This window comes from Plectropomus leopardus, chromosome 8, assembly GCF_026936395.1.
Source record: "Plectropomus leopardus strain MGB_pleo_1.0 chromosome 8, ASM2693639v1, whole genome shotgun sequence".
Taxonomy (NCBI): Eukaryota; Metazoa; Chordata; class Actinopteri; order Perciformes; family Serranidae; genus Plectropomus; species Plectropomus leopardus.
Window position 1 is genome coordinate 36,151,751 of NC_142183.1, and position 16,504 is coordinate 36,168,254.

The following is a 16,504-nucleotide window of genomic DNA, read 5'->3' on the forward strand; positions in this document are numbered from 1 at the left end:
TGATTTTTGCCTGCAAGTGAAAAGGTTGGAAATAGAGGCAGACAAAACCGTACTCAAAAGTATGTACACCGGAGTTGGTGATTCCAAGCTCTCTCTCTTCTAATTCATTTAATACAAGTAAGGACATTGCTTTGGTACTGACAATCAGAGAAACCGAAGTGGACTTTTATTTCACTGCGTTCGAGCACATCACTACAGCTCTGAAGTGGCCCTCTGATGTGTGGCCATTATTATTGCAATGTAAAATTACTAGCAAAGCCCAAGAGGTAGTTTCGGTGCTCCCTCTGTAGGACAGCCTCAGTTACGACACTATGAAAGATGCTATTCTGCGTGCCTATAATTTGTTCCCGGAGGCTAACAGACAAAAATTCAGATAACACAAAAAGACCCACACACAGACTCACGTCGAGTTTGCCAGAGACAAAGGGAACCTGTTCAATAAATGGTGTTCAGCATGTGATGTACATGATTTTGTTTCTCTCCATGAGCTGATGCTTCTAGAAGACTTTAAAGAGTGTTTGCCAGAGGGCATTGTGATATATTTGAATGAACAAGAGGTGAAAACTTCATCTTACCTTATGTTTTGGCAGAGGAATATGTGCTTACACACGAGGCTCTGTACTCCTCTCCGGCTCTGGAAAAACCCCGTTCCTCACCAACCACTCAGAATGGTGCATAAGTGTCCAGTCCTCCTCTTCCTCGCAAGGAAGACAGAGAATGTTTTTATTGTCACAAACCGGGTCATGCCTAGTGTTAAAACGCAAAGAGCAGCAGCAACTGTCTCTGGGAAGCCAAAGGGCGTCGATTGATTAATTCCAGCTCGTGCAAAACCTGTCGAAAACTGTGTACAGACAATGATGATCCTGATTCCTGCTTTAAGCTGTTTTTGTTTAAAGCTTTGGTGTAACTCTCAGGTAAAGCAAGTGATTCAGATTTAGCATGACCCTGCGTGTTCTCAATCACTTCCTCTCGCTGAGGTGCTTCTGTTTCAGTGGTCAGTTTATGGATGCAGTAGAGTTCTCAGAGGTGTGGAAATGGGCAGTGTTTTACGTCCATTGCACCATGATCACGTGCAGTCTGACCTTGTCACCATTTTTTTCCCAGTAGCTGTTTGCCCAGCTTTGCCAGTCGGTGGCATTGCCATGTTAATGGAAAATGAAATGGCGGGAGGTAGAGTAACTCCGACACTTGAAGTGTTAAACACACCGCCCTCATTTCCATCCTCTGATCCTATGGATGATTGTATCTAGGCCGGCTTGTTTCTGTTGTGCGTAATTACGTGCGCTCAGGCACAAAAGCTTGGCTCCGCAGATGAAAATCAGAGACAGACTGACCTTGAATTGTCTACAAAACAGTCAAATCTGATGTATAATGACTACACCTGATTCGCCTCCTGGAGCCGGTAACTTGGTCCAGTGTCTCTCATCCTGCACAGCTGTTGCTGCCTGTAACTCAGGAGCGACTCGTAGCAGCTCAGCAGCCAGATTCGAATCTCCGACGATGCTCCACTGTTGTGAGTACAAATCATGTTGAAAACATGCCTGACCGGCGCCCCAAGACCTGTGTGGGACCGAGACGTGTTAAAGTTGCATCAATCCCATGACAAACCACAGCTGAAAAAGCAGATGAAACTACTTCTGTTGAATGGTGTTCTCTGTTTGTCGAAAGTGATCCGAGTCCTGATGTTGAGGACGGTCTGCCCGTGGGCCATGCCACTCTTCAAAGTGCGTGCTCATCGAGTTCCCAAATTTCAAAAGAACTCCTTCAGCAGCTCACTCGTTTGAAATTTGCGAAACAAAATTACATTTTGTCTCGAACAGAAACATTTCTGCGTGTCTTTGGCAATATTCTTTGTTGTTTGTTATTGTAGTGGACTGCCTTGGCATGGTCATTACATTTGTCCCTCTGAGGAACTCCAGAGCTCAATGTCCCCTGGGCAAGTGGGGGACACGTCAAGAGACACTGTTTTACGAACCCAAAACATCCAACAGGGGGTTGTTAATTAACTTAACTTATACTCCCTGGGGATGTCTGCAAACACGCTCTGGCTTCTTAAGCCACGGGAAAGTGTCAGCATCTGACACCCTCCATCCTGACATATGGTGGAAGGTAAGCACTCTGAAGGTCCCATCAGCATACCACAGGATGTAAGGCATCTGAACGACCTCCTGGGATCACCCAAGCAATACCAAACAACCATTGTATTGCCTCCCCTGCTGAGATAACCAACTGGTCGAACATTGGGTAAAACCATTATATAACCCTGTGTTGTGATAAACATCTGACAGAATGACTTGGACCAAGGTTGTAAGTTAAAATTTCCCTTCTTCCCTAGTCTTTGTGACTGGGGGTGAGGTTGTCTCCATGCTTCAGTAAACAGATAGGAGCACCTCCCATTCTTTTCATCTCATGTAATTTGAATGAGTTAGGTAAAGTACGTTTTATTCCCTTTTGTTATAATGAAGCTATACTGCCATCTAGTGGTCTTGGTTATTAGTAAGCTCATAACCAACTTTGTAATTATATCGTATTTTGAATTCATTGTATAATGTTAAAAGTAATCCCATATCTAAGTAATCACAAGTTTCTTAGGATCCATGGTACAATGTTATGTTATGTGTGGTCACATATTTCACAAAACTGTGCAAAGGATCTTCAGAATCATGTGTTACGTTATAAATTACTTTTGGGTCTCCTAACGTGCATTGGAAGTTACTGTGATGAGACTATAGTGATGAGGAGATACGTGAATTTATACACCACGGGTTAGATCGCGTAATTCGTCATTAAGTTCAGAGACATAAATGTCTCCTAAAGTACATTAGGTCTTTTAGAAACTTATATCAGATGCGTGATCGCTCTGTGCAAAAGTTCGCTAACTCCGCCTTCCATCCGCACCCCCAAATCGAAAGATAAAAACTGAGTGACTCTCTCTAAAGTCAGCTCAGAGCTCTCTCTCTCTCTCTAAGCTCACTCTTCTCAAGGCTTCTCCTTTTCTCTTTTCTGAAGTTTTTCTTCGCTCCTTTTTATCGCGGTGCGTCTCGTGCATCCGCGCTCGCAACTTTTCTTTTCTTCAATTTTATAAGCGGAGCCGCAACAGCTCACCAGAGCTTTGCTGAACTTTAACTTTTGAAGCCATTTTCTTTTAAATCTCTTTGACGCTTTTCTTTATACCAGTTTTTGGTCAGTAAAGACACTTTTGGTAATTCGTTTTTAAGTAAAATCAAATTAATAATTTAAAGTGACTCCCTCAGACCAGTGGGATTACTTTGATTATTTCTGCGAGTTTTAATTGAGAAGGACACTCCGCGATTCGCCATCAACTCTGCCACGGATCTAGGAGCAACACCTGCTGCACAAACTATCAGCATCCGTTGCCTGCCCTTAAGGACTTTGTTTAGAGACTTTTACCGGTTCGCTGAGGCGAACACCGAGGCCAGTTAAAGACCGCCGCACACCGACTCCACCTGCCCGGCCGCCGCCGCCTTTCAGCGGGTCACCTCGTCTGGAAGACGCGCCGCAGCTCTCCCCTGGAGCGACGCGAGGACCTGGACCTCCCCGGAGAAGTCTAATCAAGTCGACAAAAGTAGGTAGAATAACATTTTCTTGTGATCAGAGTTGATGTCGTATAGCGAAGCTTTAATGCCAGATTTCTAAATTCTACGTCACCATTCAGTGCGCATCCACGTTTTAGACGGTCACGTATTTCCTCCACTATCATCCATAATTAATTATTTACATCACCTGAACATACATCACGTAGGTTCCCTTTTATGTATTCTCTGTCTTTTTATATGTCATATTATTTCATCTGTTTACTCTTCATTTTATTAGTCTAAATAAATTGTCCTCATTTATCGCCAAGTCGTTGTCTGTGGATATTATTTCATGAGAGAAACAAGATCAATGTATACAGAATAAACGGTTCAGATTATGAGATTGATTAAAGTAATGACATGTCTTAACACTGTCACAATTTAAGATTTAATTTTCTCCTGAATGGAGAATGGTGCCCCTTTTACTTTAACGAGTGCAAAATCCAAATTTTAACGTAGTTATTAATAACCGCTACATTATCATTGTTGCTCTTGTTCTCCACGTGTCCACCTGTACTTGCCGTGCCACATTTTACCCATCCATTCATCCAGATTGGGTATTCTGCCCTCGTAAAAAGAGTCTTCTGCATCATTCTCCCAGGACCATGAACTCAGTGTTCCGCACATGCATGTTTGGCCTCGCCCGTCAGCTCCTGCGTTGCGCCTCGCTTGCATGGGAGTACACCTTGTGTCGAAGCACAAAAGGGCTCATACTGTTGTTACTGATGCTCTTCCTAGGAATTATTGAAGTGTGAATTTTGTGCATCAAAAGGAGTGGTTTGAATTTATGTGCATGGGTACTACAGGCACTGCAGTTCGACAGTGTGACTGGGGACGGTGATGTCATCGGGAATTCGCCATGTCATCGGGGATTCCCTTTCCGTGTTCTGGGGTTGCCTTTGACCTTCGGCTGTTCCTCCTTTCCACGGCTTCCTGCCAACCAATTGAGTGATGCCAGCTGTCCCTTGTTCCTCCCTCTCGATGAGTGCTTGCTCCAATCGTGTGTTTCCTTCCTTTCCCTTTGTGTGACTGTTTAAGTCCGCCGTGACTTTGCCAGTGGCGGCTGTGCTTACTCATGAGCAGTTCGCCTCTGAGTTTTTATGGCTTGACTGATGCAAGTTAACTTATGGTTGTTAACTCGATACTTTATTTTAACTCATGTGCAAGGGAGCTGGGCATTTGTATTTTGTGTTAATACATTCTGTCATCGCACCACAACTCAGGTAACTAATTGTCTAAAACACTAGACCTTATGGGTGGTTGCACTACTTGTGTTTTGAACAGGTTTGTATCAGAGTAGACAGGTAGGTTGTTAAAGCTCTTCACCCTTATAGTTAAAAACACAGTAAGCTGTGGGGTTTGGTTTGGTAGGCATAAGATTTGTTTTACTTGGTTTTTGATTTGCTGCCACCCGCCGCCCTCTCCCTTTGTTTCTCGCTTGTTGATGTTGGGCTGGTTCATTCATTCAACGCAACCACTGAACAATAAATGGCTTTCCCGCCTGTTTTAAAACCACAGCACTGCATTGCTTCTCTTTGTCCCTAGACGTATACATGAGGGTCGTAACATGAAGTAATCCAAGTGTCCTGAAGCCCTGACATGCCAAGTTGTTTTGAAAAACCTCACTGGTGTCTTGTTTCTAGCCTCGTGGTAGCCTGCAGCTCTTTGTTTCGGAGCCATTTTCATGTATGCATGCTTGCACAAGACCCGTGAGAGCTTGCAATATCTGCACGCCAGTGTTTACATGTTACCCAAAAGCCCACACACAGTCGTTTCAAATCTGACAAAGGGAATTGTTGCTTGCTGCTAACTCCTCAAGTCTCTCAAATGTGAAGAAACAGAGATGGTTTTCAGGCCCTTCCAGACCTGTTAAATTATTTTCCAATTGTTGTTACTTTTGCCATCTCAGTCTTTGCTGCACTCCTGCCCCTCCCCAAGAGCTCCGAACTCGCCAAACTCAAAGTCTGTCTTAATTAGAACTGACAGGCAGAATTCCAGAGGAGAGGAGAGGGCTACTGCTCTGTGTTAGAGAGCACTGCTGTTTGTCATCTTGTAGTCTGTGACAGTTACAAGTCTGGCCCAGATGTTTCTGGTGTTGGAGAAGTCCATTTTTCTATTAAATGTTAAAGTTAACGTCACCATTTGTCTAGTCTGCTCCATGAACTGGCTGCCTCCTGTTGAAATGCTGAAGTACTGACGTTATGCTGTTGTGGACAGCTAGTTTGGTTCTATGTTAGTCAAGTCAAGCCAATTTTATTTATAAAGCCCATTATCACAAACCACAGTTTGCCTCAGAGGGCTTTACAGCATACAACATCCCTCTGCCCTCAGACCATCACATCAACCAAGGGAAATCTTCCCCATTTTTGTGGGGTAGAATGAAAAATGGTAGAAGCCTCAGGAAGAGCGACTGAGGAGGGATCCCTCTTCCAGGCGGACAGACGTGCAATGAATGTTGTAAATCACAATTAGTATATGAGCAGCAGCATTCTGGACCAGTTGGAGAGACTTCAGAGATTTGCTTGGGCAACCAGATAATAGGGAGTTACAGTAATCCAACCTAGAAGTAACAAATGCGTGCATTAACACAATTTTTTGGCCTCTGTTTGGGACAGGATATGTATAATTTTTGCAATGTTATGCAAGTGAAAGAAAGCAGTCCTTGAAGTGTGTTTTATATGAGAGACAAAGGATAAATCTTGATCAGATATAACTCAGAGGTTTAGGGCCAAGTACAATAACTTCAGTTTTGTCTGAATTTAAAATTAGGAAATTGCGTCTCATCCAGGCTTTTTTGTCCTGAAGACACTGATTGGTTTCATCTGGCTTCATAGATAGATAGTTGCGTGTCATCCGCATAACAATTGAAATTTACAGATTGATTTCTGATAATGTTGCCTTTGGGAAGCATATATAAAGTGAGACACACTGTATGGAGTTTCTGTTTAATTTCAGCCTCCAGGGTGAAAACTGTAGGTTGGCAGGTGCGTAGAAGAAGACCAAGGGCAAACAAAAGCAGAACAAAAACTCCCACACACTGTTCTCCTGCAAGAGTGAACTTTAATAACGTTTTAGTTCAAAGACCTTCATCAGGATATAACCTAATTAGAATCTTTGTACCGCAAGCGCAGAGAACATGTGCAGGAGTTTTTGTTCTGTTTTGTTTCAGCTTGAAATCTCAAACTCACAAAATGACTCCTTCCACTATCAGAAAGAAGAAGAGCAGCACGAGTGAATTATTTTTATCCCCATTCAAGTTAACAAAGGGCTTAAGCAGAAGTGCCCATGTAACATTTTACTGAAATATCCTCGGACCTGAGTACAGCATGCTAGTTCATGTGTAGGAAATGTTACATTTTTATTTAAGGACAACATCACTGTATTTATTTTAGGACATCTTAGCATTTGTTATCACTGACTTAGAATAAGTTAGATTCATGCAACTGTATGAAACTGTATGAAAGATAAGATGTAACAATTTTCATTCATTGTTTGACATTGTGTGTGTGTGTGTGTGTGTGTGTGTGTGTTGCACTCCCCTATCTTACTAAGCCCTATATACAACATCCCGTCCTGGCAGACGGGATGTGAGTTTTGGAGCCTGCCCCCTGATGATGTGCTGATGTGTGTGTTTTGATAGAGCACTTTCTGCCGCTTGACAGAATCACTGTTTGGAGACACACACACACACACACACACACACACACACACACACACACACACACAACCAAGCAACCGTGTGTTAGTCTGTCTCTCAATACTTTCTGAATTCCTCTCCTCTGTCTGTGACTCTGTGGCAGCATCAAATCTACTGAGGCTTACTCGGGGCCTGACTTTAACACAAATGTATTTATTTTCTATGTCTCTGTGGTGGAGTCGGCCATGGCAGGAGGTGTTTGGGTTGACTGTCAGTCCACCGGTTACTTTCTTGTAAATCTCAAAAACAGGGAATTTCTTCAAATTTGATACACATGTCCCCTTAGACTCAAGGATAAACTGATTAGATTTCTGTGGTCATAGGTCAAATGTCAAGGTGACTGTGACCTTATCTGTCTCATTTTTGTGAAGGCAACATCTCAAAAACACCTTGAGGAAGTTTCTTCCAATTTGGCATAAAAGTGCAGTTGGACTCAACTGCATTTTTATGCAATTCAAGAATTAATTGCTAATTCTGACAAAATTTCATCAGCATTTCTTAAAGGGTAAAATAATAAGGTGATGATGTTATAAATCCAAAAGGTTCACTGTGACATCACAATATTTTGCAAAAACACTTTTCTGGCTATTTCTGAATATCATAATTTAGGAAGAGAAGCAATGATACTGAATTGGTGACACTAACTAAACTATAGGGGCTGTAGTGATCTTCTGTGCTGTCGGGGGTGAAAGTGTGTGTGTAATGCAGATATGGATGTAGACTGGTTTAGATAAAGCCTGCTCTAGTTTAATTTGTGGGCTTCACCATCAATTATTGAGTTGCTGTGTAGTAATGCCAGCTCAGTGTTTGCATAATATACTTGTTGTTTTAAGAATTAAAAGTGCATTTTACTAAAAAAGCCCTGCATTTGTGCCCCCCCCCCCCCCACACACACACACACACACACACAGAGCATCTGAATAACACTGCCTATGCCTGCAATCACCATGTTCTCTCATAAATGTGTGTTAACTGTCCTCTTAGTGTTTTGTCTTGCAATTAAAGAAAGAAGTCAAAAAAATGTGATGTAGAAATAATAATAAAGATGTAGAAGAACATACCTCGGGTATTATTCCTGTGTGTATTGCTTCCAGCATTCACACAGTAACAATAAAACAATATCAGCCTTTTGACACTCAGATGATGCAGTTGTTTGTTGTGTTTGTGTGTTTTTGTCAGGCCGTCACTGTGACATTCATCACATGACTGGAAACTACATGTATGATGAAGCCTCCAAGAAGGAGTTTCTGATTGGGACCAACCTGGACAGCCGGCTGCCTCTCTGGTGGGACGGATCAGAGCCGCTGTGGGTCACCCTGCAGAAACTGGGACAGAACGTCTTCATGTACTACTGGCCTGGTGAGCACACACACAGTTAACACTCAGCTGAAGCTTTCTGTACTGCATCTCGTGCTCCTGGCAGAACAGATACAGTACATCTCTAATTTAATCAGTACAGGCGTTCATACAGGCTGCCTGATGGCTTGCTTGTTCTCACACTGTTAGGGAGTAAATGTAACCCACAGTGCAATTAACCCTTTGACACCTGAGCAAAATGATTTGATTTCTTTGGAAAAATGTGGGGACAAACACATGGGCACTGACCCACCTGGCAAGAAAGTTTCCACGTGCCACCTACTGGCAACTGGAAGTATACCTTTTAACACAATTATTCTTTGATTTGCATGAAATGTACATGGTTTGTTCTATAAATGATGTTCACCAAGATGACATGGAAATTATATCCCCTCCACTGCCAACTAGTGGCCACTGGAAAGAATACAACATTTCTCATTCCAGAGAGAAAACTCTGGCAGATTATCTAACTTTCACAGAGATAAGCAACTGTGTCAGATGGAGTTCTATAAGGAACCCCTACATGCGTGGGGGTGCAAGGGCCTGTTCATTACTGCTTGCAGCTCTAATTATTATTATTTTTCACTCGAATGAATTGCCTTATTGAGGGCTTTATCATATTTAAAACGTCATGAAACTTTGCATACTGGTGAAAAATTTGATATTTTAATGGTCTTGTGCATGGGTGGAAGAAAATGTATTAGTTCCGCCCCCTACTGATTTTCAACGCAGCAGCTCCCACAGCATGTTTGACCTAGAGCTGTGAAACTTTGGAGGCCTGTGTAACATCCCAAGACCTACAAAAAGTCTCTTGGGGGGGCCATACCATAAAACCAACAGAAAGTCGGCCATTTTGATTTGAAGTTTTGGATTTTTTAAATTTTGAATTTTGGTGTATTTTTGGCCATTTTCATGGGTCATAATTTTTCGAACTTGTCCTAGAGCTTTCATCAGATTGACTTCAAATGTTATGGCTACCTTCATAAGACCGTTATTCAAATCATGAGTTTTCATCACACCGTGTGATCCGTATGAGGCATCTAATTTGCATGTTCTGCTATGAACCAGGAAGTAAACAGGAAGTGGTATGTAACTCCTCTGTGAATGGTCCAATCTGCCCCAAACTTCACATATTTGATAGGAGTCCCGCCCTGAACACATCTATAGGACAATTTTAAGCGATAATGAGAGCGCCACCTATTGGTACAGGAAAGGTAAAGTTTTACACTAAGACGTCCAGCTCCTAGCAGGTTGACTCGATTGATCTCAAAATGGTTTCAAAAACTCCTTAAGACGTTGATAATGCTTGCAAAATGAATATTGTGAGATTTTGTTGAAAGGCATCACCGTAGTCGGGTGGACAATTTTGATGTTTCAACATTACATCAAAAACTGTTGTAACTTCGCCCCAGATGATCAGATCTTAACAAAATTTCAGAGATTTGATAAGAGTCCAGGCCTGAAGACATCTGCAGTGCAATTTTGAATCTTAGTCATAGTGCCACCTATTGGTAGCAGGAAGTTACTTTTTTTACTCTTGATTTTTCCCCTGTAGCACGTTAACTCAATTAACCTCATATCCAATTAGAATACTGTAAAGACCTCCATGATGCACAGAAATGACACTTTTGAGTTTTCATCAAACATGGTTGCCAAAATTACGCATAAAAGTGGAAGCACTTTTTGAGAGGCAAGACATGCACCAAAACTCAGCAAACTTAGCACACACATCAGAAGTCCTAAAAGGTGATATTTGATATGATTGTTTTTGCACTGATGTGCCAAAATGGCTCTGTAGCGCCCCTTACAGATTTTAACGAAGCAGCCCCTGCAGTACATTTCACATAGAGCTACAAAACTTGGGAGGCATGTGTAACAGCCCAAGACCTATAAAAAAGCCTCTTGGACCCATACACTAAACCCAACAGGAAGTCGGCCATTTTGAATTGAATGTTTCAATCTTCTCCTTCAGATTTCAGTCGATTGATTTCAAAATTAAAACATCCTCTCGGAAGGCCTGTGACATCAAAAGTTATTACATTTGTGAGTTTTCGTCACACCGTGTGGCTGTTACTTGGCCAAACATTTCCATGTCTTGCCATTAACCAGGAAGTAGTTTATAACTCTGAGGGACATGGTCCAATCTACACCAAACTTTGCATGTTTGATGACAGTCTTGCCCTGAACACATCTACATGACAACCGGTACCATTGCTTATAGTGCGTCTTACTGGCAACATGAAATGTCATGGAAATTACATGCTTTCTTCTTTGATGGAATGCTCCTACAGATTTTACCTGATTTACTTTAAAACTGGTGACAAAACCTTTAAGACCTTAATGACGCCTCCCTCTCAAGTATAGGTTTACCATAAACGCTGTTGCCATAGAGACCCAGTGGTGGCCGCCAAAGAGGAAGTTGTTGTAACTTCACTTGGCATCGACCGATTGGCCCCAAACTTCACAGTTGTGGTCAGGCTGCAGCCCTTAACACAGCAACATGCCTTTTAACTATGATACTCACTGAGCCACCTACTGGCAACAGGAAATATCCCTCATACCAAATTCCGTAATTCATCATGTGAAACATCTCACTCAAGGGTCGAAACTCTCTGCGTAGTTTTTTCAACTTTCACTGAAATGCATGATTATGCCACTCAGAGTCCCGCCAGTAGCCTCGACTTGCATGGGGATGCGAGGGCCCGTTCATCGCTGCTTGCAGCTTTAGTTTTATTTGTGTCTAAAGTTTAATGTGGTGTAAGAAGTAAATCCAAAGCCTGTGTGCTACTATTTGCAATGTAATATATTCTCAAAAAATTGTCTGTAAATAATGCAGTAATCTTGTGTGTGTGTGTGTGTGTGTGTGTGTGTGTGTGTGTGTGTGTGTGTGTGTCTTCAGGCTGCGAGGTGGAGATTTTGGGTGTCCGTCCATCATTCTGTGAGGAATACGTCTACAACCCAACAGAGAAAAACCTTACAGACTCCATGGAGAATGCACTCAATGTCCTGAGGTAACAGCACTTAGACGTCCTGTGATCCATGGCTCACTTAAAGTTGTTACATTGAACAGAGCCTATTTAAGGCTATAGATTTGCATGTCTTTAATCCCTAAAATATTCTACACCATTCATAAATACTCATTCATCCACATCAGACATGACTGTCAACTTTAATTTTTTTGCAAATGAACTGAACAGATTTTGGTCACTGTATGTCCATCTCATTCTCATGAACACATTATCTCAGGAATGCTTTAAGGGAATTTCTTCTTCAAATATGGCATAAACATCCACAATATGGCTGAAAATTTTATAGTGATTTTTTTTAGGCTATATCTTGATACACAATATATATCTTGATATTTTTAAATATCCTCAAAAGCACATCATCAATGACAGAACTAGGAGACAGAATCGAACATTACAATTTTTTTTAGTAAGTTCCCGTTTTTAAGTAACACTATAGTAGGAATGACTTTTGTCACTTTTAAAAAATATCTATACAATTCCATTTTTAATCAATAATCATTACTAATGTAGATATAATGAAGTGGGTAAAGGCAAGTTATAAAAGAAGTAGAACTGTCTAATAAGTTGAGAAAAGTATATAACTTTACTGTAATGCAACCTGTGGATTCAGAAAAAAACAACCATTTATACTATGATATAACAATATCCAATATCTAGGAGGATACACAGTATAGTCTCACGATACGATTTCTTTACATTGCCCAGCCCTACTCAACAGCATATATATACTATTTTCAAACATGTTAAGTCCTTAAACTTAATGAATGACAGTAATGGTAACAGCTGTGTGTGTATGTATGTGTGTGTGTGTGTGTGTGTGTGTGTGCGCGCGCGTGTGCGCGGGCACTTGGTATGCATGTGTGCATGCGTGCCCAGGTCAGGCCAAGCGGGCATGGCAGCAATATATTACGAGAAAATCGATGTTGAGGGCCATCACTTTGGTCCAGACTCTCATCAGGTCAGAACAGCTGTGCGACAGCTGGATCTCGCCATGCAGACGCTCAACAGCAAAATCAAAGTCAGTAACATCACTCCTGTTGTTATAACACTTGCTGCTACAACTGCTTTTCCTGTCATGTAGTTTTATTTTCATCTGTCTGGGTTGCTTGTGGTGTCCTTGCAGGAGAAAAACATGGTGAACGAGCTGAACATTGTGCTGTTTTCAGACCATGGCATGACAAAGCTGCAGTGGATGGAGAAGGTCATAGAGCTGGAAAAGTATATCAACATGTCAGCCATCATCAAGATGATGGACAGAGGGCCAGTGGTCAGTCTGTGGCCCAAAGACAACAAGTACCAAGAGGTGAGGCCATCTGTATGTCTCTATTGCCCGTCCTGCCATGATGCTATTTGTGATTATGACAGTCACAAATGACGATTATAAAACTGTTCATAATGCTGAATTATTTTTGCTAGGGGGCGAGTAGGAGACCCTTATTGCTAAAGCCCTCGTTTACACTGCCTGTTTGAGGCGGGAATATCACATTATGCATTATCCTGCCTTTCTGGCGTTCTTTTAAAAACTCAACAGCACCGTAGTGAGGTCTGTGTTAAACATAAAGCCTGAAAGACGTGACCATCGGTGGGGAGGTGTGACATTTTGATTACGTATTATGTTGGTGACCACACCACGAGAAATTTTATAAAAAGCAGCTGTTGGCAATCTGTTGCTAATACAAAGAAGAGGAACAGTGGCTGTAAATGTCCACAAACTTGGAAATCTATGAAATTCAGGAGCTCTTTACTTTCCGAGCAGAGGACGAGATCAGCTGTCATATAACAGAGTACGTTATGACACGTTATGTGACTGGACTGACATGCTGTTTTTATAGATATTGGGTTTTTACCATCCTGCAAATTCTGCTCCCTCCTGTCCTCGTCCTCTGGCCTGTCACTCAGAAATTAATTGAGTTCTGCCATCATCAGGGAGGTTCCAGTATCTTAAATGCTCCAAGGAGCAGGGAAAGAGGAGACAAGCAGAGAGGATCCACAAGTGGAAGCTATGTGGAAGGTTTTCAACAGTTTTTCGACAAACTTAGCTGTCTTCTAACAGCTGTAGATTATTAAATAAAGGATCATAAATGTAATCTATTGCAGGCCTAACAGTAATCAGTGGGCTGTGTCATGGAAATGCTCAGTCATAAATCTCCATTTTACACTCATTCAGTCAAGATATGCGAATGAATCTGCACTGACATACAATCTCACAGCCATCACAGGGAGTCGGAGGGAACGGAGAGTTGACTCCTTAAAGGTCCAGTGTCTAGGATTTAGAGGGATATACAGCACGATTGCATCCCAAGTCATCACATGCTGCCACTTTGCAGTGGACTTCCATGTCTACATATTACACTCTAAATATCCTTCTGCATCTGCTGACGTTCTGGGATGTCGCTGGTGTGATGTCAACACAAGCACATGGTGGGATTACGCTGCCCGTGGTTATGTGTAGGCAACAAAAAGACATGACGGCGACTTCAACAAACGCACATGCTTAGGATAAGGCAACAGGCACAAATGGTAAGGTGTAGAAAAATGATCACATTCAGACAGGAAGCAAACCATGGACTCCCACATGAAAGTCCAATATCTGTTGGATCCATTTAGCCCAGCCTGTGCACAGTTGTTCTATAAAATGAGTCAAAGTTGCGTTGATTTGACAAAGTTGCAAGGCTGTGCACAATCCTCAAGAATGGTCTGAATTCACATAAATTTTTTCATTCACATCATCACAAAATCCTCAAGGGAAAGTTTGATGCATTGTTATTAAAAAAGGTTGATATTTAAACAACTGAGTTAACACTGTTAATGCATGTCTGTGTGTACGTGTGTGTGTGTTATGCCAGGTATATGCTGCATTGTCCCAGGTGCCTAACATGCGTGTCTATGCCAGACAGGAGATCCCTGAGCGTTTCCATTTCAAAGGAGGGAAGTTTGTTTCCCCCCTGACACTGGTGGCTGAGCCCGGCTGGTTCATCACTGAGGTACCACGTCACATTTCACAAGCATCAACAAATTTACTATGATGAAGTCTGCTGCTCCTCATCTGCTCATGTTTTTAACTCCATCAAACTGCATGTGAAGTGAACACACACTGAGACGGGAGGGGGGAATCTGTGTTTATTCCAAGGCTTTCTGACTATTTATCAAGACATTCTAGCTCTAAACTTTCCACAACTACTTTCTGACAATTAGTCCGCATTAGCAAATCACATCTGATTAGTTGCCATGGAGCTAACTGTAAACAGTAAACTTTTTCATGCTAATGAACACCTCCGTGACTTTCCATCTAAGCTGCCTAGTTAAAAGTTAAAGTTATTCTGGGTGAGTAAGGTGGGTAAAGCGAGTCAGGCTTTTTTGAAGTGGGGCTGTAAGAGTTACTTAGTGTATTACATACAGTAGCTGGCGGTCATCATGCTTCCTGGACAGGACTACCACCCCAAAGCTCAGCATTTCTATTTAATTTAGGCCTACCTGAAAAATCAGTTTCAGTCTATGTGGACATTGCATGTAGTTACAGTCACACAGGGCACTACATTTTCTCAACCATATAACTTCCATATGCAGAAAGCCAACTGTGCCGTGTACTGTGTTACACAGCTGTTTGTTCTGGATCACAAGTAGTTTGATTTTGTTGCAGCCATCAAAAATCCATAAAACCTTAATGCCTACATTGTCCTGTCTATAGTTATAATAGTTCTGTGTGTGTGCGTGTGTGTCTGTGTGTCTGTGTGTGCGCCCAGAACAAGGAAAAACTCCCATACTGGAAAAATGACTCCGGAGAGCCCTCAGCATGGCAAAATGGTTGGCATGGTTACGACAATGAGTTCATCGACATGAGAGGCTTTTTCTTGGCGATGGGACCTGGTAACAAACAAGTCATAATTTAAACACTATTTTAAACCTGTTTAAACCTTAAACAGCCTGAATTACAATGCTATCTACAGTGGCTCTGAGAGTTCAATCACACCATCGTTTCACAAAACACATTTCACAGAACACAACATTTAAGAAAATACACTTCACAAAACATTTTCAAAAATACAACAGTTCACAGAACACAACCGTTTTACAAAACATTTCACAAAACACCATTTTTCAAAATACATTTCACAGAAAACAACATTTCACACAACACAACACTTGGTGAGACTCAAACAAGAGTAGGTCAGTCCGTATTGGACAGTGATTACTGGTTGCTGATCTGACACCCTAACTGCTAATCTGCGACTAAGGGAAGTAATCACTCTTTTCTGGCAGGCTGGATGCTCTGCAGCACATTGCTAGCTCCTACAAGTTGGGAGTATACAGTAAAATCAAAAATAAATATATATTCAGAGGGAAAATGCTGTGCAGCACTTGCAAAACAAACTGGGCGAAGTGCCAATGAAAAGAGTGAAAATAATAAGGTTTACCATTCAGAGTTGTGCCACTTAAAACCAGCAATTTCCCTCAGGAAAAATAAAGTTGTATTTTATGTCATAATCCTGAATCTGTGAGAGGCAGTAATGTGCCAAAAGGCTTCCAGTCTGCTTAATCCAAAAACAGAAGTACAGAGCATCCAATCATGGATCAAAAATCATTGTCCAGTACTGTCCTGTCCTACCTGTTGTAGTTTAGAGTCTCACCAAATGCTGTGTTTTATGAAATGTTGTGTTTTGTGAACTCCCAATGTATTTTGTGAAAGGATGCTATGTTTTGTGATATACTGTTCTATCACATGATGTGTTTTGTGATTTTGTCCTGTTTTTTAATTTTTTCAAAATTAAATTTTAATTTTAAATTTTAGATTCTGTTTTTTTGTGAAATGTTATGTGTTATGAAAT

The 16,504-nt window shown here is 41.6% G+C and overlaps 1 protein-coding gene across 1 annotated transcript in view; it reads left to right on the forward strand.

The window, feature by feature from the left end:
* enpp6 (ectonucleotide pyrophosphatase/phosphodiesterase 6) overlaps positions 1-16,504 on the forward strand; it is a 30,510-nt gene that overhangs the window by 11,473 nt on the left and 2,533 nt on the right. Inside the window, exons 2-7 of the mRNA XM_042493664.2 lie at positions 8,473-8,652; positions 11,549-11,660; positions 12,555-12,696; positions 12,802-12,981; positions 14,525-14,662; positions 15,422-15,545. Of these exons, the coding sequence (XP_042349598.2) occupies positions 8,473-8,652; positions 11,549-11,660; positions 12,555-12,696; positions 12,802-12,981; positions 14,525-14,662; positions 15,422-15,545 (876 nt within the window). The remainder of the gene's footprint in view (positions 1-8,472; positions 8,653-11,548; positions 11,661-12,554; positions 12,697-12,801; positions 12,982-14,524; positions 14,663-15,421; positions 15,546-16,504) is intronic.